This window comes from Diachasmimorpha longicaudata, unplaced genomic scaffold (assembly GCF_034640455.1).
Source record: "Diachasmimorpha longicaudata isolate KC_UGA_2023 unplaced genomic scaffold, iyDiaLong2 ctg00000057.1, whole genome shotgun sequence".
Taxonomy (NCBI): domain Eukaryota; kingdom Metazoa; phylum Arthropoda; class Insecta; order Hymenoptera; family Braconidae; genus Diachasmimorpha; species Diachasmimorpha longicaudata.
The window spans coordinates 1,977,561-2,000,334 of record NW_026973896.1 but is presented as its reverse complement, the minus strand read 5'-3'; the positions used below and the strand labels follow the sequence as shown (position 1 = coordinate 2,000,334).

The window sequence follows — 22,774 nt, the reverse complement described above, 5'->3', positions numbered from 1 at the left end:
ATTAGTTCTACTCCTCTGCGCCTGCGCATCATTCCGACTCCCCTGCGCCTGCGCAGTTCGATTGCTCTCCGCCTGCACATCAGTCCAACTCCTATGGCTCCTAGAGCAGAAAAAGCCCGGATTTGGGATCACACCGTTTTCCGTCGATATCTTTGGAAATATCATAGCTAGGACAATTTCGCTGGTGCCATTGGATTCGTAAGACGATTTCCGATTTTTCTAGGGGTCCGGGAATTATCTAAAGTCGATTTTTTCGTTTTTCGCGTTTTTCTCGGCTCCTGGGCCTCCTAGAGCCAAACGGGCCCGGATTTGGACTCAGATGGTTTTTCGCCCATATCTTTGGAAATATCAGAGCTAGGACAATTTGGCTGGTGCCATTGGATTCGTGAGACGATTTCCGATTTTTCTAGGGGTCCGGGAATTATCTAAAGTCGATTTTTTCGTTTTTCGCGTTTTTCTTACCTCCTGGGCCTCCTCGAGCAAAACGGGCCCTGATTTGGGATCACACCGTTTTTCGTCAGTCAGTCCGATTCTTCTGCCCATGCGCATCAGTCGATGCCTCTGCGCATGCGCATCAATACCACTCCTCTGCGCCTGCGCATCAGTCCGATTCTTCTGCGCATGCGCATCAGTCTGACTCGCCTCCGCCAGCGCATCAGTCGGATGCCTCTGCGCGTGCGCGTCAGTAGGATCCTCCTGCTCCTGCGCATCAGTTCCACTCCTCTGCGCCTACGCATCAGTTCCACTCCTCTGCGCCTGCGCATCAGTCAGATTCTTCTGCTCCTGCGCACCAGTTCCACTCCTCTGCGCCTGCGCATCAGTGCCACTCCTCTGCGCCTGCGCATCAATACCACTCTTCTGCGCCTGCGTATCAGTCCGATTCTTCTGCGCATGCGCATCAGTCTGACTCGCCTCCGCCAGCGCATCAGTCGGATGCCTCTGCGCGTGCGCGTCAGTAGGATCCTCCTGCTCCTGCGCATCAGTTCCACTCCTCTGCGCCTGCGCATCAGTCCGACTCCCCTGCGCCTGCGCAGTTCGATTGCTCTCCGCCTGCACATCAGTCCAACACCTATGGCTCCTAGAGCAAAAAAAGCCCGGATTTGGGATCACACGGTTTTTCGCCCATATCTGTGGGGTTGAGCAGGTGGTTGAATAAGATTCACGCCAGTGTGATGGTCAAAATATTTATTCTTAAGTCCTACAGGATACCGCGAGTGGTATGTCCAGGGTAGATCGGGGAGTAGTGTCTCCGACGAAGGTAGAGGAACGACTGTGTAGAAATCGGGAAGAGTGTGGGCTTATAAAGGAAAAGTGTAGGAAAGGGAACGCCTTTGGATCTCTGATCTAAGGTTCGGAATGCGCCGGTTCTGGGGAGTTCCCCACTCTCTAAATAATGGTTTATTGCTTGTAAATGACCAGGGTTTGGGGTGTTCCCCAAACTGATGATGGTCGGTGGGTAATTAGCCTCCGAGGGTCAGGTCCGGGGCTAGACTCGGTTGGGGAATTTCCCATCGAGTTAATGGGGTGTCCTGGCGACACTGTCACCACAGTACGCCCCTGCCAGTGATTTGGATCACGATGATGATGCTACTGTCCTGCCTGGTAGTGGTTGGTGAACCTGACGCGTCTTCCTGAGCGCGTTGTTGGCGGTGTTGCTGGTGGTGGTGGTGGTGGCTCTGGTACTTCCGGCTCGGGTGTTGCTAAATTCTGGGTGGCTTGTTGGAGACCTGGTTCATCGTCAGCGATGACATACGCTGGTTTCAACCTGTCGATGGAGACGTTCACGTCCTTGCCCCTGATGTGGATGGTGAACGTCTTGGCGCTGCGGCGGATGACCCTGTATGGACCTTGATACGGCATCTGGAGAGGTCCTTTTGGTGCGTCATGGCGGACGAAGACTTGCTCTGCCGTGGCTAGGTCTTTGAACACAAAGGTTTTGTGAGCTCCGTGTCTGTTGACCTTAGCCGGGCGCAGGTTGGCAAAGTGCTGGCGAAGTTCCTTGACGTAGTCCGCTGGGTCGTCTTGGTGACTGACAGCTCGGGGGGCCAGGAACTCTCCAGGTAGGCGTAATGGCTCGCCGTATGCCAGGTCGGCTGCTGATGCCTGGAGGTCTTCCTTCCAGGCCGCTCTGATCCCCAAGAGCACCGTAGGGAGTACCTCCGTCCACGTGGTGTTCTCGTGGCACTTGATAGCTGCCTTGATTCGGCGATGAAACCGCTCAACCATGCCGTTAGCTGCTGGGTGATAGGCAGTTGTCCTCAGGTGAGTCGTGCCTGCCAAGTAATTGAGGTGCTTGAACAGGTACGACTCGAATTGCCGACCTTGGTCTGTGGTGATACGGAGGGGAACTCCGAAGCGACAAATCCACCCCTCGTAGAAGGCTCTGGCTACCGTCGTTGCCTCCTGGTCCTCCAGGGGAAATGCTTCCGGCCACCTGGAGAATCTGTCGACGCACGTGAGGCAGTATCGGTAGCCCTCGGAGATGGACAGGATGATCAGGTCCATGTGCACGTGCTCGAACCTCGAAGATGGTGGGGCGAATTCTCCCACTGGCGCTGAGACATGCCTGGTGATTTTGGCCTGCTGGCACTGGATGCAGGCGCGAGCCCACTCGCGGCAGTCTGCTTTCACGGACGGCCAAACGTAACGTTGAATCACGAGTTTGACCGAGGCTTTGACTCCAGGGTGAGCCAGGTTGTGGATGATGTTGAAGGCTGCTCGGCGGTATGGAGGTGTCAGGTAAGGTCTTGGTGATGGTGATGACGTGTCGCAGAAGACAGCTACGCCTGCTCCTGGGATCTGGATTTGCTTGAGTTGCAAGCCTGATCCTGAGCGTAGGTATGTTTTCATTGTGTCATCGGCCTGCTGTGATGACGCCAGGGCGGTGTAGTCCAGTGGTGATGAAACTGCGTCGATGCGGGATAGAGCATCCGCGACGACGTTGTCCTTGCCGGACACGTGTTGGATGTCGGTGGAGAACTGCCCGATGAAATCCAGGTGCCGTGCCTGTCTGGGTGAAGCCTTTTCCAACTTCTGCCGGAATGCGAACGTGATCGGTTTGTGGTCCGTGAAGATCGTGAAGATCCTGGCCTCTACCATGTGTCTGAAGTGTTTGATGGCAAGGTAGATTGCCAGGAGTTCACGGTCGAATGCGCTCCACTTTACTTGAGCTGGACTGAGCTTCTTCGAGAAGAAAGCCAATGGTTCCCAGTCCCCGTTGACTCGTTGCTGCAATGCTGCACCGACGGTGTGGTTGGAGGCGTCACAGATGAGCGCGAGGTTGGCGTCGGCCTTGGGGTGAGCCAGGAGCGCTGCGTCAGCTAGTCTGGCCTTGCAGGTGGTGAAAGCCGTCTGGGCTTCCGGAGTCCAGTTGATGGGAGTTCTGCCCTTGATATTCCCCACCAAGAGCTCGTTGAGTGGTGCCTGGTCCTGTGCAGTCCGGGGTATGAATCTGCGGTAGAAATTCAGCATACCCAGGAACTGTCGGAGCTGCTTCGCCGTTGTTGGTGCTGGATAGTCCAGGATGGCTTGGACTTTTTTCGGCAATGGACGTGTGCCCTCCTTGGACACCAGGTAGCCCAGGAACTCCACCTCAGGCTGGCCGAACACGCACTTCTGTGGGTTGATGAGGAGGCCGTAGGATTGGAGGCGTTCGAATAAGGTCCTCAGATGCTGCCGGTGTTGCTCTGGGGTTTCGGACGCTATCAGGATGTCGTCGATGTACGCGTAGCAGAAGTCCACGTCCCGTAGCACCTCGTCGATGAAGCGTTGAATGGTCTGGGCGGCGTTGCGAAGACCGAACGACATGTAGGGGAATTCGTACATACCGAATGGTGTGGTGATCGCCGTCTTCGGGATGTCCGCCTCGGCGACCGGAATTTGGTGGTACGCCCGAACCAGGTCGATCGTTGAGAAGATCTCCTTGCCTCGGAGTGCCTGCGCGAAGTCCTGGATGTGCCGCACTGGGTAGCGGTCCGGAACGGTGCGAGCGTTGAGCGCACGGTAGTCTCCGCATGGTCTCCAGTCATCCGTCTTCTTCTTGGCCATGTGGAGAGGTGAAGACCATGGGCTATTCGAAGGTGGGGCTGTACCTCGTTGGACCATGGCGCTGAACTCCTTTTTGGCATCGGCCAGGCGGTCTGGGGCCAAACGTCGTGGTTTGCTGGCGACTGGAGGTCCTGGAGTAGTCTGGATGTGATGCTTGGTGTCATGCCGCGGAGCTGTCCCGGTTCCATCGGGTCTGGTGAGGTCGGGGAACTGTTGAAGGAGCTCGTGGTACTGCGAACTACCTGTAACTATTTTAATACTTGATAGATTAACATTTTCGACTTGCCCGGGTGAGGTGAGCGAGGTGATGGAGTCCACGAGTCTGCCGTTGCGGAGGTCCACCAGAAGTCCGTAGTGGAACAGGAAGTCTGCTCCAATGATGGGTTTGGAGACGTCGGCGATGACGAAGCTCCACGGGAATGCTCGCCGCAGCTTCAGGTTGAGGTCCAAGGAGACCGTCCCGTACGTCGCAATGGTGCTGCCGTTCGCCGCCGAGAGCTGATAAGTCGACTTGCGTTGCGGCCCACGCACTAACCGTCGTGGGAAAACGCACAAGTCGGCTCCTGTGTCGATCAAAAAACGTACCTTGGTTTCCTGATCGGTGATGAATAGGCGGCGCGTCGTCGAGGCAGAGTCACTACCCGCCATTAGTGACTGCTCGGTCCGTTTCCCTGAGCGGGGAAATTGCACGGTCGTGTGCACATTTTAGCCTCAGGTCCGAAGCGCCGATGGTACCAACAGATGCGGTCGGTTCCGTGCTGCCGGTGCGTGGAGCGCGACCTGGACCTCTCTCGCCTGAAGTTGCGGCCGCGGGGGGATCCTCCGTCTCCTCCGCTCGACCGCTTCAGGCTCTCAATTTCAGAGCGTAAGTCGCCGAATTGTTCCTCGAGGTTGAGGGCCAACTGGGACAGATTGAGGCTCAGGAGCGCCTCAATGCTGTGCGCCGCTGCCTCAGCGACCTGTGGAGCAGCAGGTGGGATCCTTGGTCTCAGGATCTGGATGGTCTTGTCGGCCAGATCTGCAGCGTCGTCGAGGGAGGCCTTGCGCTTGGTGGCCAATAACACCTGGACGTCGGCCGGAAGGCGCGTGACCCACAGTGTCCGGAGAGCATCGTCCGGGAAGTTGGGTCCCGCCAGGTTTTTTAGGTGGCGCAGAAACTGAGACGGTTTCATGTCTCCCATTTCTGCGCCTTCTAGGAGCTTCCTCGTCTTCTCCTCCTGGGAGGAGCTCAGGCGCTTTATGAGCTCCGTTTTTAAATATGTGTAGGGGTTGTCCGCCGGAGGGTTCAGGATGATATCCCTCACGTCGGTGGCGTACCTTGACCTGGAGAGCTTCCCGCAGATGTGGCCGAATTTTGTTGATTCGGAAGTGATCCCGGCTGCGTGGAAACTACGATCGGCGATGTCGAAGAAGAGTTCAGGGTCCTCCGGCGTGAACTCTCCTAGCTGCACGGCTACTCGGTTGATTTGGGCCGTACTCTCCATCAGGTTCTGCTGCTGCTGTGGAGGCCACGTGTCCTGCGATGGTGGTGAGGTGCACTCGTCGGATGGTGCTCGTTGCTGTAGTGGCCGCTCTCGTTCCACGACCATGTGGCGTCTGCTGGTGCTCAGTGTCCACGAACTTCCGCTGGATCACGTCGGGGTCACCAATTTGTGGGGTTGAGCAGGTGGTTGAATAAGATTCACGCCAGTGTGATGGTCAAAATATTTATTCTTAAGTCCTACAGGATACCGCGAGTGGTATGTCCAGGGTAGATCGGGGAGTAGTGTCTCCGACGAAGGTAGAGGAACGACTGTGTAGAAATCGGGAAGAGTGTGGGCTTATAAAGGAAAAGTGTAGGAAAGGGAACGCCTTTGGATCTCTGATCTAAGGTTCGGAATGCGCCGGTTCTGGGGAGTTCCCCACTCTCTAAATAATGGTTTATTGCTTGTAAATGACCAGGGTTTGGGGTGTTCCCCAAACTGATGATGGTCGGTGGGTAATTAGCCTCCGAGGGTCAGGTCCGGGGCTAGACTCGGTTGGGGAATTTCCCATCGAGTTGATGGGGTGTCCTGGCGACACTGTCACCACATATCTTTGGAAATATCATAGCTAGGACAATTTGGCTGGCTCCATGGGATTCGTGAGACCATTTCCGATTTTTCTAGGGGTCCGGGAATTTTCTAAAGTCGATTTTTTCGTTTTTCGCGTTTTTCTCGGCTCCTGGGCCTCCTAGAGCCAAACGGGCCCTGATTTGGGATCACACCGTTTTTCGCCCGTATCTTTAGAAATATCATAGCTAGGACAATTTGGCTGGCTCCATGGGATTCGTGAGACCATTTCCGATTTTTCTAGGGGTCCGGGAATTTTCTATTGTCGATTTTTTCGTTTTTCGCGTTTTTCTCGGCTCCTGGGCCTCCTAGAGCCAAACGGGCCCTGATTTGGGATCACACCGTTTTTCGCCCGTATCTTTGGAAATATCATAGCTAGGACAATTTGGCTGGTGCCATTGGATCCGTGAGACCATTTCCGATTTTTCTAAGAGTCCGGCAATTTTCTAAAGTCGATTTTTTCGTTTTTCGCGTTTTTCTCGGCTCCTGGGCCTCCTAGAGCAAAACCGGCCCGGATTGGGGATCACACCGTTTTTCGCCCATATCTTTGGAAATATCATAGCTACGACAATTTGGCTGGCCCCATTGGATTCGTGAGACGATTTCCGATTTTTCTAGGGGTCCGGCAATTTTCTAAAGTCAATTTGTTCGTTTTTCGCGTTTTTCTCGGCTCCTGGGCCTCCTAGAGCCAAACGGGCCCTGATTTGGGATCACACCGTTTTTCGCCCGTATCTTTAGAAATATCATAGCTAGGACAATTTGGCTGGCTCCATGGGATTCGTGAGACCATTTTCGATTTTTCTAGGGGTCCGGGAATTTTCTATTGTCGATTTTTTCGTTTTTCGCGTTTTTCACGGCTCCTGGGCCTCCTAGAGCCAAACGGGCCCTGATTTGGGATCACACCGTTTTTCGCCCGTATCTTTGGAAATATCATAGCTAGGACAATTTGGCTGGTGCCATTGGATCCGTGAGACCATTTCCGATTTTTCTAAGAGTCCGGCAATTTTCTAAAGTCGATTTTTTCGTTTTTCGCGTTTTTCTCGGCTCCTGGGCCTCCTAGAGCAAAACCGGCCCGGATTGGGGATCACACCGTTTTTCGCCCATATCTTTGGAAATATCATAGCTACGACAATTTGGCTGGCCCCATTGGATTCGTGAGACGATTTCCGATTTTTCTAGGGGTCCGGCAATTTTCTAAAGTCAATTTGTTCGTTTTTCGCGTTTTTCTCGGCTCCTGGGCCTCCTAGAGCAAAACGGGCCCTGATTTGGGATCACACCGTTTTTCGTCAGTCAGTCCGATTCTTCTGTCCATGCGCATCAGTCCGATGCCTCTGCGTATGCGCATCAGTCCGATTCTTCTGCTGCTGCGCATCAATACCACTCCTCTGCGCCTGCGTATCAGTCCGATTCTTCTGCTGCTGCGCATCAATACCACTCTTCTGCGCCTGCGTATCAGTCCGATTCTTCTGCGCATGCGCATCAGTCTGACTCCCCTCCGCCAGCGCATCAGTCCGATGCCTGTGCGCGTGCGCGTCAGTAGGATCCTAATGCTCCTGCGCATCAGTTCCACCCCTCTGCGCCTGCGCATCAGTCCGACTCCCCTGCGCCTGCACATCAATCCAACTCCTGTGGCTCCTAGAGCAAAAAAAGCCCGGATTTGGGATCACACGGTTTTTCGCCCATATCTTTGGAAATATCAGAGCTAGGACAATTTGTCTGGTGCCATTGGATTCGTGAGACGATTTCCGATTTTTCTAGGGGTCCGCGAATTTTCTCAAGTCGATTTTTTCGTTTTTCGCGTTTTTCTCGGCTCCTTGGCCTCCTAGAGCAAAACGGGCCCTGATTTGGGATCACACTGTTTTTCGTCAGTCAGTCCGATTCTTCTGCCCATGCGCATCAGTCCGACTCCCCTGCTCCTGCGCATCAGTCCGATTCTTCTGCGCATGAGCATCGGTCCGATCCTCCTGCTCCTGCGCATCAGTCCGACTCCCCTGCGCCTGCGCATCAGTTCCACTCCTCTGCGCATGTGCATCCGTCCGAACTGCCCCGCGCATTTCGATTGCTCTCCGCCTGCACGTCAGTCCAACTACTATGGCTCTTAGAGCAAAAAAAGCCCGGATTTGGAATCACAAGGTTTTCCGTCGATATCTTTGGAAATATCATAGCTAGGACAATTTGGCTGGTGCCATTGGATTCGTGAGACCATTTCCGATTTTTCTAGGGGTCCGGCAATTTTCTAAAGTCGATTTTTTCGTTTTTCGCGTTTTTCTCGGCTCCTGGGCCTCCTAGAGCCAAACGGGCCCTGATTTGGGATCACACCGTTTTTCGCCCGTAACTTTAGAAATATCATAGCTAGGACAATTTGGCTGGCTCCATGGGATTCGTGAGACCATTTCCGATTTTTCTAGGGGTCCGGGAATTTTCTAAAGTCGATTTTTTCGTTTTTCGCGTTTTTCTCGGCTCCTGGGCCTCCTAGAGCCAAACGGGCCCTGATTTGGGATCACACCGTTTTTCGCCCGTATCTTTGGAAATATTATAGCTAGGACAATTTGGCTGGTGCCATTGGATCCGTGAGACCATTTCCGATTTTTCTAAGAGTCCGGCAATTTTCTAAAGTCGATTTTTTCGTTTTTCGCGTTTTTCTCGGCTGCTGGGCCTCCTAGAGCAAAAGCGGCCCGGATTGGGGATCACACCGTTTTTCGCCCATATCTTTGGAAATATCATAGCTACGACAATTTGGCTGGCCCCATTGGATTCGTGAGACGATTTCCGATTTTTCTAGGGGTCCGGGAATTTTCTAAAGTCGATTTTTTCGTTTTTCGCGTTTTTCTCGGCTCCTGGGCCTCCTAGAGCCAAACGGGCCCTGATTTGGGATCACACCGTTTTTCGCCCGTATCTTTGGAAATATTATAGCTAGGACAATTTGGCTGGTGCCATTGGATCCGTGAGACCATTTCCGATTTTTCTAAGAGTCCGGCAATTTTCTAAAGTCGATTTTTTCGTTTTTCGCGTTTTTCTCGGCTCCTGGGCCTCCTAGAGCAAAAGCGGCCCGGATTGGGGATCACACCGTTTTTCGCCCATATCTTTGGAAATATCATAGCTACGACAATTTGGCTGGCCCCATTGGATTCGTGAGACGATTTCCGATTTTTCTAGGGGTCCGGCAATTTTCTAAAGTCGATTTGTTCGTTTTTCGCGTTTTTATCGGGTCCTGGGCCTCCTAGAGCAAAACGGGCCCTGATTTGGGATCACACCGTTTTTCGTCAGTCGGTCCGCTTCTTCTGCCCATGCGCATCAGTCCGATGCCTCTGCGCGTGCCCATCAGTCCGATTCTTCTGCGCATGCGCATCAGTCTCACTCCCCTCCGCCAGCGCATCAGTCCGATGCCTCTGCGCGTGCCCATATGTCCGATTTCTCCGCACCTGCGCATCAGTCCAACTCCTATGGCTCCTAGAGCAAAAAGGGCCTAGATCCGGTATCACACGATTTCCGATTTTTATAGGAGGCCCGGAGTTTTCTAAAATCGATTTTTTCGTTTTTCCCATTTTTCTAGTCTCGTGTGGCTCGTAAGGCAAAAACTGCCCGGATTTGGTATCACACCGTTTTTCGTCAGTCAGTCCGATTCTTCTGTCCATGCGCATCAGTCCGATGCCTCTGCGTATGCGCATCAGTCCGATTCTTCTGCTGCTGCGCATCAATACCACTCCTCTGCGCCTGCGTATCAGTCCGATTCTTCTGCTGCTGCGCATCAATACCACTCTTCTGCGCCTGCGTATCAGTCCGATTCTTCTGCGCATGCGCATCAGTCTAACTCTCCTCCGCCAGCGCATCAGTCCGATGCCTGTGCGCGTGCGCGTCAGTAGGATCCTAATGCTCCTGCGCATCAGTTGCACTCCTCTGCGCCTGCGCATCAGTCCGACTCCCCTGCGCCTGCACATCAATCCAACTCCTGTGGCTCCTAGAGCAAAAAAAGCCCGGATTTGGGATCACACGGTTTTTCGCCCACATCTTTGGAAATATCAGAGCTAGGACAATTTGTCTGGTGCCATTGGATTCGTGAGACGATTTCCGATTTTTCTAGGGGTCCGCGAATTTTCTCAAGTCGATTTTTTCGTTTTTCGCGTTTTTCTCGGCTCCTTGGCCTCCTAGAGCAAAACCGGCCCTGATTTGGGATCACACTGTTTTTCGTCAGTCAGTCCGATTCTTCTGCCCATGCGCATCAGTCCGACTCCCCTGCTCCTGCGCATCAGTCCGATTCTTCTGCGCATGAGAATCAGTCCGATTCTTCTGCGCATGAGCATCAGTCCGATCCTCCTGCTCCTGCGCATCAGTCCGACTCCCCTGCCCCTGCGCATCAGTTCCACTCCTCTGCGCATGTGCATCCGTCCGACTGCCCTGCGCCTGCGCAGTTCGATTGCTCTCCGCCTGCACGTCAGTCCAACTCCTATGGCTCTTAGAGCAAAAAAAGCCCGGATTTGGAATCACAGCGTTTTCCGTCGATATCTTTGGAAATATCATAGCTAGTACAATTTGGCTGGTGCCATTGGATTCGTGAGACGATTTCCGATGTTTCTAGGGGTCCGGGAATTTTCAAAAGTCGATTTTTTCGTTTTTCGCGTTTTTCTCGGCTCCTGGGCCTCCTAGAGCCAAACGGGCCCGGATTTGGACTCAGATCGTTTTTCTCCCAAATCTTTGGAAATATCATAGCTAGTACAATTTGGCTCGCCCCATGGGATTCGTGAGACCATTTCCGATTTTTCTAGGGGTCCGCGAATTTTTTAAAGTCGATTTGTTCGTTTTTCGCGTTTTTATCGGGTCCTGGGCCTCCCAGAGCAAAACGGGCCCTGATTTGGGATCACACCGTTTTTCGTCAGTCGGTCCGCTTCTTCTGCCCATGCGCATCAGTCCGATGCCTCTGCGCGTGCCCATCAGTCCGATTCTCCTGCGCATGCGCATCAGTCTCACTCCCCTCCGCCAGCGCATCAGTCCGATGCCTCTGCGCGTGCCCATATGTCCGATTTCTCCGCACCTGCGCATCAGTCCAACTCCTATGGCTCCTAGAGCAAAAAGGGCCTAGATCCGGTATCACACGATTTCCGATTTTTATAGGAGGCCCGGAGTTTTCTAAAATCGATTTTTTCGTTTTTCCCATTTTTCTAGTCTCGTGTGGCTCGTAAGGCAAAAACTGCCCGGATTTGGTATCACACCGTTTTTCGTCAGTCAGTCCGATTCTTCTGTCCATGCGCATCAGTCCGATGCCTCTGCGTATGCGCATCAGTCCGATTCTTCTGCTGCTGCGCATCAATACCACTCCTCTGCGCCTGCGTATCAGTCCGATTCTTCTGCTGCTGCGCATCAATACCACTCTTCTGCGCCTGCGTATCAGTCCGATTCTTCTGCGCATGCGCATCAGTCTAACTCTCCTCCGCCAGCGCATCAGTCCGATGCCTGTGCGCGTGCGCGTCAGTAGGATCCTAATGCTCCTGCGCATCAGTTGCACTCCTCTGCGCCTGCGCATCAGTCCGACTCCCCTGCGCCTGCACATCAATCCAACTCCTGTGGCTCCTAGAGCAAAAAAAGCCCGGATTTGGGATCACACGGTTTTTCGCCCACATCTTTGGAAATATCAGAGCTAGGACAATTTGTCTGGTGCCATTGGATTCGTGAGACGATTTCCGATTTTTCTAGGGGTCCGCGAATTTTCTCAAGTCGATTTTTTCGTTTTTCGCGTTTTTCTCGGCTCCTTGGCCTCCTAGAGCAAAACCGGCCCTGATTTGGGATCACACTGTTTTTCGTCAGTCAGTCCGATTCTTCTGCCCATGCGCATCAGTCCGACTCCCCTGCTCCTGCGCATCAGTCCGATTCTTCTGCGCATGAGAATCAGTCCGATTCTTCTGCGCATGAGCATCAGTCCGATCCTCCTGCTCCTGCGCATCAGTCCGACTCCCCTGCCCCTGCGCATCAGTTCCACTCCTCTGCGCATGTGCATCCGTCCGACTGCCCTGCGCCTGCGCAGTTCGATTGCTCTCCGCCTGCACGTCAGTCCAACTCCTATGGCTCTTAGAGCAAAAAAAGCCCGGATTTGGAATCACAACGTTTTCCGTCGATATCTTTGGAAATATCATAGCTAGTACAATTTGGCTGGTGCCATTGGATTCGTGAGACGATTTCCGATGTTTCTAGGGGTCCGGGAATTTTCAAAAGTCGATTTTTTCGTTTTTCGCGTTTTTCTCGGCTCCTGGGCCTCCTAGAGCCAAACGGGCCCGGATTTGGACTCAGATCGTTTTTCTCCCAAATCTTTGGAAATATCATAGCTAGTACAATTTGGCTGGCCCCATGGGATTCGTGAGACCATTTCCGATTTTTCTAGGGGTCCGCGAATTTTTTAAAGTCGATTTTTTCGTTTTTCGCGTTTTTCTCGGCTCCTGGGCCTCCCAGAGCAAAACGGGCCCGGATTTGGGATCACACGGTTTTTCGCCCGTATCTTTGGAAATATCATAGCTAGGACAATTTGGCTGGTGCCATTGGATCCGTGAGACCATTTCCGATGTTTCTAGGGGTCCGGGAATTTTCTCAAGTCGATTTTTTCGTTTTTTGCGTTTTTCTCGGCTCCTGGGCCTCCTAGAGCCAAACGGGCCCGGATTTGGACTCAGATCGTTTTTTGCCCATATCTTTGGAAGGATCAGAGCTAGGACAATTTGGCTGGTGCCATTGGATTTGTGAGACGATTTCTGATTTTTCTAGGGGTCCGCGAATTTTCTAAAGTCGATTTTTTCGTTTTTCGCGTTTTTCCCGGCTCCTGGGCCTCCCACAGCAAAACGGGCCCGGATTTGGGATCGCAGGGTTTTTCGCCCATATCTTTGGAAATATCATAGCTAGGACAATTTGGCTGGCCCCATGGGATTCGTGAGACCATTTCCGATTTTTCTAGGGGTCCGGCAATTTTCTAACGTCGATTTTTTCGTTTTTCGCGTTTTTCTCGGCTCCTGGGCCTCCTAGAGCAAAACGGGCCCTGATTTGGGATCACACCGTTTTTCGTCAGTCAGTCCGATTCTTCTGCCCATGCGCATCAGTCCGATGCCTCTGCGCCTGCGCATCAGTCCGATTCTTCTGCCCATGCGCATCAGTCCGACTCCCCTGCTCCTGCGCATCAGTCCGATTCTTCTGCGCATGAGCATCAGTCCGATCCTCCTGCTCCTGCGCATCAGTCCGACTCCCCTGCGTCTGCGCATCAGTGCCACTCCTCTGCGCCTGCGCATCAGTTCCACTCCCCTGCGCCTGCGCATCAGTCAGATTCTTCTGCGCATGCGCATCAGTACAACTCCCCTGCGCTTGCGCAGTTCGATTGCTCTCCGCCTGCACATCAGTCCAACTCCTATGGCTCCTACAGCAAAAAAAGCCCGGATTTGGGATCACACCGTTTTTCGCCCGTATCTTTGGAAATATCATAGCTAGGACAATTTGGCTGGTGCCATTGGATTCGTGAGACGATTTCCGATGTTTCTAGGGGTCCGGGAATATTCTAAAGTCGATTTTTTCGTTTTTCGCGTTTTTCTCGGCTCCTGGGCCTCCTAGAGCCAAACGGGCCCTGATTTGGGATCACACCGTTTTTCGCCCGTATCTTTGGAAATATCATAGCTAGGACAATTTGGCTGGTGCCATTGGATCCGTGAGACCATTTCCGATTTTTCTAAGAGTCCGGCAATTTTCTAAAGTCGATTTTTTCGTTTTTCGCGTTTTTCTCGGCTCCTGGGCCTCCTAGAGCAAAAGCGGCCCGGATTGGGGATCACACCGTTTTTCGCCCATATCTTTGGAAATATCATAGCTACGACAATTTGGCTGGCCCCATTGGATTCGTGAGACGATTTCCGATTTTTCTAGGGGTCCGGCAATTTTCTAAAGTCGATTTGTTCGTTTTTCGCGTTTTTATCGGGTCCTGGGCCTCCTAGAGCAAAACGGGCCCTGATTTGGGATCACACCGTTTTTCGTCAGTCGGTCCGCTTCTTCTGCCCATGCGCATCAGTCCGATGCCTCTGCGCGTGCCCATCAGTCCGATTCTTCTGCGCATGCGCATCAGTCTCACTCCCCTCCGCCAGCGCATCAGTCCGATGCCTCTGCGCGTGCCCATATGTCCGATTTCTCCGCACCTGCGCATCAGTCCAACTCCTATGGCTCCTAGAGCAAAAAGGGCCTAGATCCGGTATCACACGATTTCCGATTTTTATAGGAGGCCCGGAGTTTTCTAAAATCGATTTTTTCGTTTTTCCCATTTTTCTAGTCTCGTGTGGCTCGTAAGGCAAAAACTGCCCGGATTTGGTATCACACCGTTTTTCGTCAGTCAGTCCGATTCTTCTGTCCATGCGCATCAGTCCGATGCCTCTGCGTATGCGCATCAGTCCGATTCTTCTGCTGCTGCGCATCAATACCACTCCTCTGCGCCTGCGTATCAGTCCGATTCTTCTGCTGCTGCGCATCAATACCACTCTTCTGCGCCTGCGTATCAGTCCGATTCTCCTGCGCATGCGCATCAGTCTAACTCTCCTCCGCCAGCGCATCAGTCCGATGCCTGTGCGCGTGCGCGTCAGTAGGATCCTAATGCTCCTGCGCATCAGTTGCACTCCTCTGCGCCTGCGCATCAGTCCGACTCCCCTGCGCCTGCACATCAATCCAACTCCTGTGGCTCCTAGAGCAAAAAAAGCCCGGATTTGGGATCACACGGTTTTTCGCCCACATCTTTGGAAATATCAGAGCTAGGACAATTTGTCTGGTGCCATTGGATTCGTGAGACGATTTCCGATTTTTCTAGGGGTCCGCGAATTTTCTCAAGTCGATTTTTTCGTTTTTCGCGTTTTTCTCGGCTCCTTGGCCTCCTAGAGCAAAACCGGCCCTGATTTGGGATCACACTGTTTTTCGTCAGTCAGTCCGATTCTTCTGCCCATGCGCATCAGTCCGACTCCCCTGCTCCTGCGCATCAGTCCGATTCTTCTGCGCATGAGAATCAGTCCGATTCTTCTGCGCATGAGCATCAGTCCGATCCTCCTGCTCCTGCGCATCAGTCCGACTCCCCTGCCCCTGCGCATCAGTTCCACTCCTCTGCCCATGTGCATCCGTCCGACTGCCCTGCGCCTGCGCAGTTCGATTGCTCTCCGCCTGCACGTCAGTCCAACTCCTATGGCTCTTAGAGCAAAAAAAGCCCGGATTTGGAATCACAGCGTTTTCCGTCGATATCTTTGGAAATATCATAGCTAGTACAATTTGGCTGGTGCCATTGGATTCGTGAGACGATTTCCGATGTTTCTAGGGGTCCGGGAATTTTCAAAAGTCGATTTTTTCGTTTTTCGCGTTTTTCTCGGCTCCTGGGCCTCCTAGAGCCAAACGGGCCCGGATTTGGACTCAGATCGTTTTTCTCCCAAATCTTTGGAAATATCATAGCTAGTACAATTTGGCTGGCCCCATGGGATTCGTGAGACCATTTCCGATTTTTCTAGGGGTCCGCGAATTTTTTAAAGTCGATTTTTTCGTTTTTCGCGTTTTTCTCGGCTCCTGGGCCTCCCAGAGCAAAACGGGCCCGGATTTGGGATCACACGGTTTTTCGCCCGTATCTTTGGAAATATCATAGCTAGGACAATTTGGCTGGTGCCATTGGATCCGTGAGACCATTTCCGATGTTTCTAGGGGTCCGGGAATTTTTTAAAGTCGATTTTTTCGTTTTTTGCGTTTTTCTCGGCTCCTGGGCCTCCTAGAGCCAAACGGGCCCGGATTTGGACTCAGATCGTTTTTTGCCCATATCTTTGGAAGGATCAGAGCTAGGACAATTTGGCTGGTGCCATTGGATTTGTGAGACGATTTCTGATTTTTCTAGGGGTCCGCGAATTTTCTAAAGTCGATTTTTTCGTTTTTCGCGTTTTTCCCGGCTCCTGGGCCTCCCACAGCAAAACGGGCCCGGATTTGGGATCGCAGGGTTTTTCGCCCATATCTTTGGAAATATCATAGCTAGGACAATTTGGCTGGCCCCATGGGATTCGTGAGACCATTTCCGATTTTTCTAGGGGTCCGGCAATTTTCTAACGTCGATTTTTTCGTTTTTCGCGTTTTTCTCGGCTCCTGGGCCTCCTAGAGCAAAACGGGCCCTGATTTGGGATCACACCGTTTTTCGTCAGTCAGTCCGATTCTTCTGCCCATGCGCATCAGTCGGATGCCTCTGCGCATGCGCATCAATACCACTTCTCTGCGCCGGCGTATCAGTCCAATTCTTCTGCGCATGCGCATCAGTCTGACTCCCCTCCGCCAGCGCATCAGTCCGATGCCTCTGCGCGTGCGTGTCAGTAGGATCCTCCTGCTCCTGAGCATCAGTTCCACTCCTCTGCGCCTGCGCATCAGTCAGATTCTTCTGCGCATGCGCATCAGTACGACTCCCCTGCTCCTGCGCATCAGTCCGATTCTTCTGCTGCTGCGCATCAATACCACTCCTCTGCGCCTGCGCATCAGTCAGATTCTTCTGCTCCTGCGCACCAGTTCCACTCCTCTGCGCCTGCGCATCAGTGCCACTCCTCTGCGCCTGCGCATCAATACCACTCTTCTGCGCCTGCGTATCAGTCCGATTCTTCTGCGCATGCGCATCAGTCTGACTCGCCTCCGCCAGCGCATCAGTCGGATGCCTCTGCGCGTGCGCGTCAGTAGGATCCTCCTGCTCCTGCGCATCAGTTCCACTCCTCTGCGCCTGCGCATCAGTCCGACTCCCCTGCGCCTGCGCAGTTCGATTGCTCTCCGCCTGCACATCAGTCCAACACCTATGGCTCCTAGAGCAAAAAAAGCCCGGATTTGGGATCACACGGTTTTTCGCCCATATCTGTGGGGTTGAGCAGGTGGTTGAATAAGATTCACGCCAGTGTGATGGTCAAAATATTTATTCTTAAGTCCTACAGGATACCGCGAGTGGTATGTCCAGGGTAGATCGGGGAGTAGTGTCTCCGACGAAGGTAGAGGAACGACTGTGTAGAAATCGGGAAGAGTGTGGGCTTATAAAGGAAAAGTGTAGGAAAGGGAACGCCTTTGGATCTCTGATCTAAGGTTCGGAATGCGCCGGTTCTGGGGAGTTCCCCACTCTCTAAATAATGGTTTATTGCTTGTAAATGACCAGGGTTTGGGGTGTTCCCCAAACTGATGATGGTCGGTGGGTAATTAGCCTCCGAGGGTCAGGTCCGGGGCTAGACTCGGTTGGGGAATTTCCCATCGAGTTGATGGGGTGTCCTGGCGACACTGTCACCACATATCTTTGGAAATATCATAGCTAGGACAATTTGGCTGGCTCCATGGGATTCGTGAGACCATTTCCGATTTTTCTAGGGGTCCGGGAATTTTCTAAAGTCGATTTTTTCGTTTTTCGCGTTTTTCTCGGCTCCTGGGCCTCCTAGAGCCAAACGGGCCCTGATTTGGGATCACACCGTTTTTCGCCCGTATCTTTAGAAATATCATAGCTAGGACAATTTGGCTGGCTCCATGGGATTCGTGAGACCATTTCCGATTGTTCTAGGGGTCCGGGAATTTTCTATTGTCGATTTTTTCGTTTTTCGCGTTTTTCTCGGCTCCTGGGCCTCCTAGAGCCAAACGGGCCCTGATTTGGGATCACACCGTTTTTCGCCCGTATCTTTGGAAATATCATAGCTAGGACAATTTGGCTGGTGCCATTGGATCCGTGAGACCATTTCCGATTTTTCTAAGAGTCCGGCAATTTTCTAAAGTCGATTTTTTCGTTTTTCGCGTTTTTCTCGGCTCCTGGGCCTCCTAGAGCAAAACCGGCCCGGATTGGGGATCACACCGTTTTTCGCCCATATCTTTGGAAATATCATAGCAACGACAATTTGGCTGGCCCCATTCGATTCGTGAGACGATTTCCGATTTTTCTAGGGGTCCGGCAATTTTCTAAAGTCGATTTGTTCGTTTTTCGCGTTTTTCTCGGCTCCTGGGCCTCCTAGAGCAAAACGGGCCCTGATTTGGGATCACACCGTTTTTCGTCAGTCAGTCCGATTCTTCTGTCCATGCGCATCAGTCCGATGCCTCTGCGTATGCGCATCAGTCCGATTCTTCTGCTGCTGCGCATCAATACCACTCCTCTGCGCCTGCGTATCAGTCCGATTCTTCTGCTGCTGCGCATCAATACCACTCTTCTGCGCCTGCGTATCAGTCCGATTCGTCTGCGCATGCGCATCAGTCTGACTCCCCTCCGCCAGCGCATCAGTCCGATGCCTGTGCGCGTGCGCGTCAGTAGGATCCTAATGCTCCTGCGCATCAGTTCCACTCCTCTGCGCCTGCGCATCAGTCCGACTCCCCTGCGCCTGCACATCAATCCAACTCCTGTGGCTCCTAGAGCAAAAAAAGCCCCGATTTGGGATCACACGGTTTTTCGCCCATATCTTTGGAAATATCAGAGCTAGGACAATTTGTCTGGTGCCATTGGATTCGTGAGACGATTTCCGATTTTTCTAGGGGTCCGCGAATTTTCTCAAGTCGATTTTTTCGTTTTTCGCGTTTTTCTCGGCTCCTTGGCCTCCTAGAGCAAAACGGGCCCTGATTTGGGATCACACTGTTTTTCGTCAGTCAGTCCGATTCTTCTGCCCATGCGCATCAGTCCGACTCCCCTGCTCCTGCGCATCAGTCCGATTCTTCTGCGCATGAGCATCAGTCCGATCCTCCTGCTCCTGCGCATCAGTCCGACTCCCCTGCGCCTGCGCATCAGTTCCACTCCTCTGCGCATGTGCATCCGTCCGACTGCCCCGCGCATTTCGATTGCTCTCCGCCTGCACGTCAGTCCAACTACTATGGCTCTTAGAGCAAAAAAAGCCCGGATTTGGAATCACAAGGTTTTCCGTCGATATCTTTGGAAATATCATAGCTAGGACAATTTGGCTGGTGCCATTGGATTCGTGAGACCATTTCCGATTTTTCTAGGGGTCCGGCAATTTTCTAAAGTCGATTTTTTCGTTTTTCGCGTTTTTCTCGGCTCCTGGGCCTCCCAGAGCAAAACGGGCCCGGATTTGGGATCACACCATTTTTCGTCAGTCAGTCCGATTCTTCTGCCCATGCGCATCAGTCCGATGCCGCTGCCCATGCGCATCAGTCCGATGCCGCTGCGCATGCGCATCAATACCACTCCTCTGCGCCGGCGTATCAGTCCAATTCTTCTGCGCATGCGCATCAATACCACTCCTCTGCGCCTGCGTATCACTCCAATTCTTCTGCGCATGCGCATCAGTCTGACTCCCCTCCGCCAGCGCATCAGTCCGATGCCTCTGCGCGTGCGCGTCAGTAGGATCCTCCTGCTCCTGCGCATCAGTTCCACTCCTCTGCGTCTGCGCATCAGTGCCACTCCTCTGCGCCTGCGCATCATTTCCACTCCCCTGCGCCTGCGCATCAGTCAGATTCTTCTGCGCATGCGCATCAGTACAACTCCCCTGCGCCTGCGCAGTTCGATTGCTCTCCGCCTGCACCTCAGTCCAACACCTATGGCTCCTAGAGCAAAAAAAGCCCGGATTTGCGATCACACGGTTTTTCGCCCATATCTTTGGAAATATCATAGCTAGGACAATTTGGCTGGCCCCATGGGATTCGTGAGACCATTTCCGATTTTTCTAGGGGTCCGGGAATTTTCTAAAGTCGATTTTTTCGTTTTTCGCGTTTTTCTCGGCTCCTGGGCCTCCTAGAGCAAAACGGGCCCTGATTTGGGATCACACCGTTTTTCGTCAGTCAGTCCGATTCTTCTGCCCATGCGCATCAGTCGGATGCCTCTGCGCATGCGCATCAATACCACTCCTCTGCGCCTGCGTATCACTCCAATTCTTCTGCGCATGCGCATCAGTCTGACTCCCCTCCGCCAGCGCATCAGTCCGATGCCTCTGCGCGTGCGCGTCAGTAGGATCCTCCTGCTCCTGCGCATCAGTTCCACTCCTCTGCGTCTGCGCATCAGTGCCACTCCTCTGCGCCTGCGCATCATTTCCACTCCCCTGCGCCTGCGCATCAGTCAGATTCTTCTGCGCATGCGCATCAGTACAACTCCCCTGCGCCTGCGCAGTTCGATTGCTCTCCGCCTGCACCTCAGTCCAACACCTATGGCTCCTAGAGCAAAAAAAGCCCGGATTTGCGATCACACGGTTTTTCGCCCATATCTTTGGAAATATCATAGCTAGGACAATTTGGCTGGCCCCATGGGATTCGTGAGACCATTTCCGATTTTTCTAGGGGTCCGGGAATTTTCTAAAGTCGATTTTTTCGTTTTTCGCGTTTTTCTCGGCTCCTGGGCCTCCTAGAGCAAAACGGGCCCTGATTTGGGATCACACCGTTTTTCGTCAGTCAGTCCGATTCTTCTGCCCATGCGCATCAGTCGGATGCCTCTGCGCATGCGCATCAATACCACTTCTCTGCGCCGGCGTATCAGTCCAATTCTTCTGCGCATGCGCATCAGTCTGACTCCCCTCCGCCAGCGCATCAGTCCGATGCCTCTGCGCGTGCGCGTCAGTAGGATCCTCCTGCTCCTGAGCATCAGTTCCACTCCTCTGCGCCTGCGCATCCGTCAGATTCTTCTGCGCATGCGCATCAGTACGACTCCCCTGCTCCTGCGCATCAGTCCGATTCTTCTGCTGCTGCGCATCAATACCACTCCTCTGCGCCTGCGTATCAGTCCGATTCTTCTGCGCATGCGCATCAGTCTGACTCCCCTCCGCCAGCGCATCAGTCCGATGCCTCTGCGCGTGCGCGTCAGTAGGATCCTCCTGCTCCTGCGCATTAGTTCTACTCCTCTGCGCCTGCGCATCATTCCGACTCCCCTGCGCCTGCGCAGTTCGATTGCTCTCCGCCTGCACATCAGCCCAACTCCTATGGCTCCTAGAGCAGAAAAAGCCCGGATTTGGGATCACACCGTTTTCCGTCGATATCTTTGGAAATATCATAGCTAGGACAATTTGGCTGGTGCCATTGGATTCGTAAGACGATTTCCGATTTTTCTAGGGGTCCGGGAATTATCTAAAGTCGATTTTTTCGTTTTTCGCGTTTTTCTCGGCTCCTGGGCCTCCTAGAGCCAAACGGGCCCGGATTTGGACTCAGATGGTTTTTCGCCCATATCTTTGGAAATATCAGAGCTAGGACAATTTGGCTGGTGCCATTGGATTCGTGAGACGATTTCCGATTTTTCTAGGGGTCCGGGAATTATCTAAAGTCGATTTTTTCGTTTTTCGCGTTTTTCTCGGCTCCTGGGCCTCCTAGAGCCAAACGGGCCCTGATTTGGGATCCCACCGTTTTTCGCCCGTAACTTTAGAAATATCATAGCTAGGACAATTTGGCTGGCTCCATGGGATTCGTGAGACCATTTCCGATTTTTCTAGGGGTCCGGCAATTTTCTAAAGTCGATTTTTTCGTTTTTCGCGTTTTTCTCGGCTCCTGAGCCTCCTAGAGCAAAACCGGCCCGGATTGGGGATCACACCGTTTTTCGCCCATATCTTTGGAAATATCATAGCTACGACAATCTGGCTGGCCCCATTGGATTCGTGAGACCATTTCCGATGTTTCTAGGGGTCCGGGAATTTTCTAAAGTCGATTTTTTCGTTTTTCGCGTTTTTCTCGGCTCCTGGGCCTCCTAGAGCCAAACGGGCCCGGATTTGGACACAGATCGTTTTTCTCCCATATCTTTGGAAATATCATAGCTAGTACAATTTGGCTGGTGCCATTGGATTCGTGAGACCATTTCCGATTTTTCTAGGTGTCCGCGAATTTTCTAAAGTCGATTCCTTCGTTTTTCGCGTTTTTCTCTGCTCCTGGGCCTCCCAGAGCAAAACGGGCCCGGATTTGGGATCACACGGTTTTTCGCCCGTATCTTTGGAAATATCATAGCTAGGACAATTTGGCTGGTGCCATTGGATCCGTGAGACCATTTCCGATGTTTCTAGGGGTCCGGGAATTTTCTAAAGTCGATTTTTTCGTTTTTTGCGTTTTTCTCGGCTCCTGGGCCTCCTAGAGCCAAACGGGCCCGGATTTGGACTCAGATCGTTTTTTGCCCATATCTTTGGAAGGATCAGAGCTAGGACAATTTGGCTGGTGCCATTGGATTTGTGAGACGATTTCCGATTTTTCTAGGGGTCCGCGAATTTTCTAAAGTCGATTTTTTCGTTTTTCGCGTTTTTCCCGGCTCCTGGGCCTCCCACAGCAAAACGGGACGGATTTGGGATCACACGGTTTTTCGCCCATATCTTTGGAAATATCATAGCTAGGACAATTTGGCTGGCCCCATGGGATTCGTGAGACCATTTCCGATTTTTCTAGGGGTCCGGCAATTTTCTAAAGTCGATTTTTTCGTTTATCGCGTTTTTCTCGGCTCCTGGGCCTCCTAGAGCAAAACGGGCCCTGATTTGGGATCACACCGTTTTTCGTCAGTCAGTCCGATTCTTCTGCCCTTGCGCATCAGTCGGATGCCTCTGCGCATGCGCATCAATACCACTTCTCTGCGCCGGCGTATCAGTCCAATTCTTCTGCGCATGCGCATCAGTCTGACTCCCCTCCGCCAGCGCATCAGTCCGATGCCTCTGCGCGTGCGCGTCAGTAGGATCCTCCTGCTCCTGAGCATCAGTTCCACTCCTCTGCGCCTGCGCATC

General features: G+C 52.7%; 1 protein-coding gene across 1 annotated transcript; it reads right to left on the bottom strand.

The window, feature by feature from the left end:
- Positions 1–4,694: 4,694 nt before the first annotated feature.
- Positions 4,695–5,636, bottom strand: LOC135171625 (uncharacterized). The gene has a single exon (XM_064138254.1). It carries the CDS (start codon positions 5,634–5,636, stop codon positions 4,695–4,697), a length of 942 nt encoding a protein of 313 aa, XP_063994324.1.
- Positions 5,637–22,774: the final 17,138 nt, after the last annotated feature.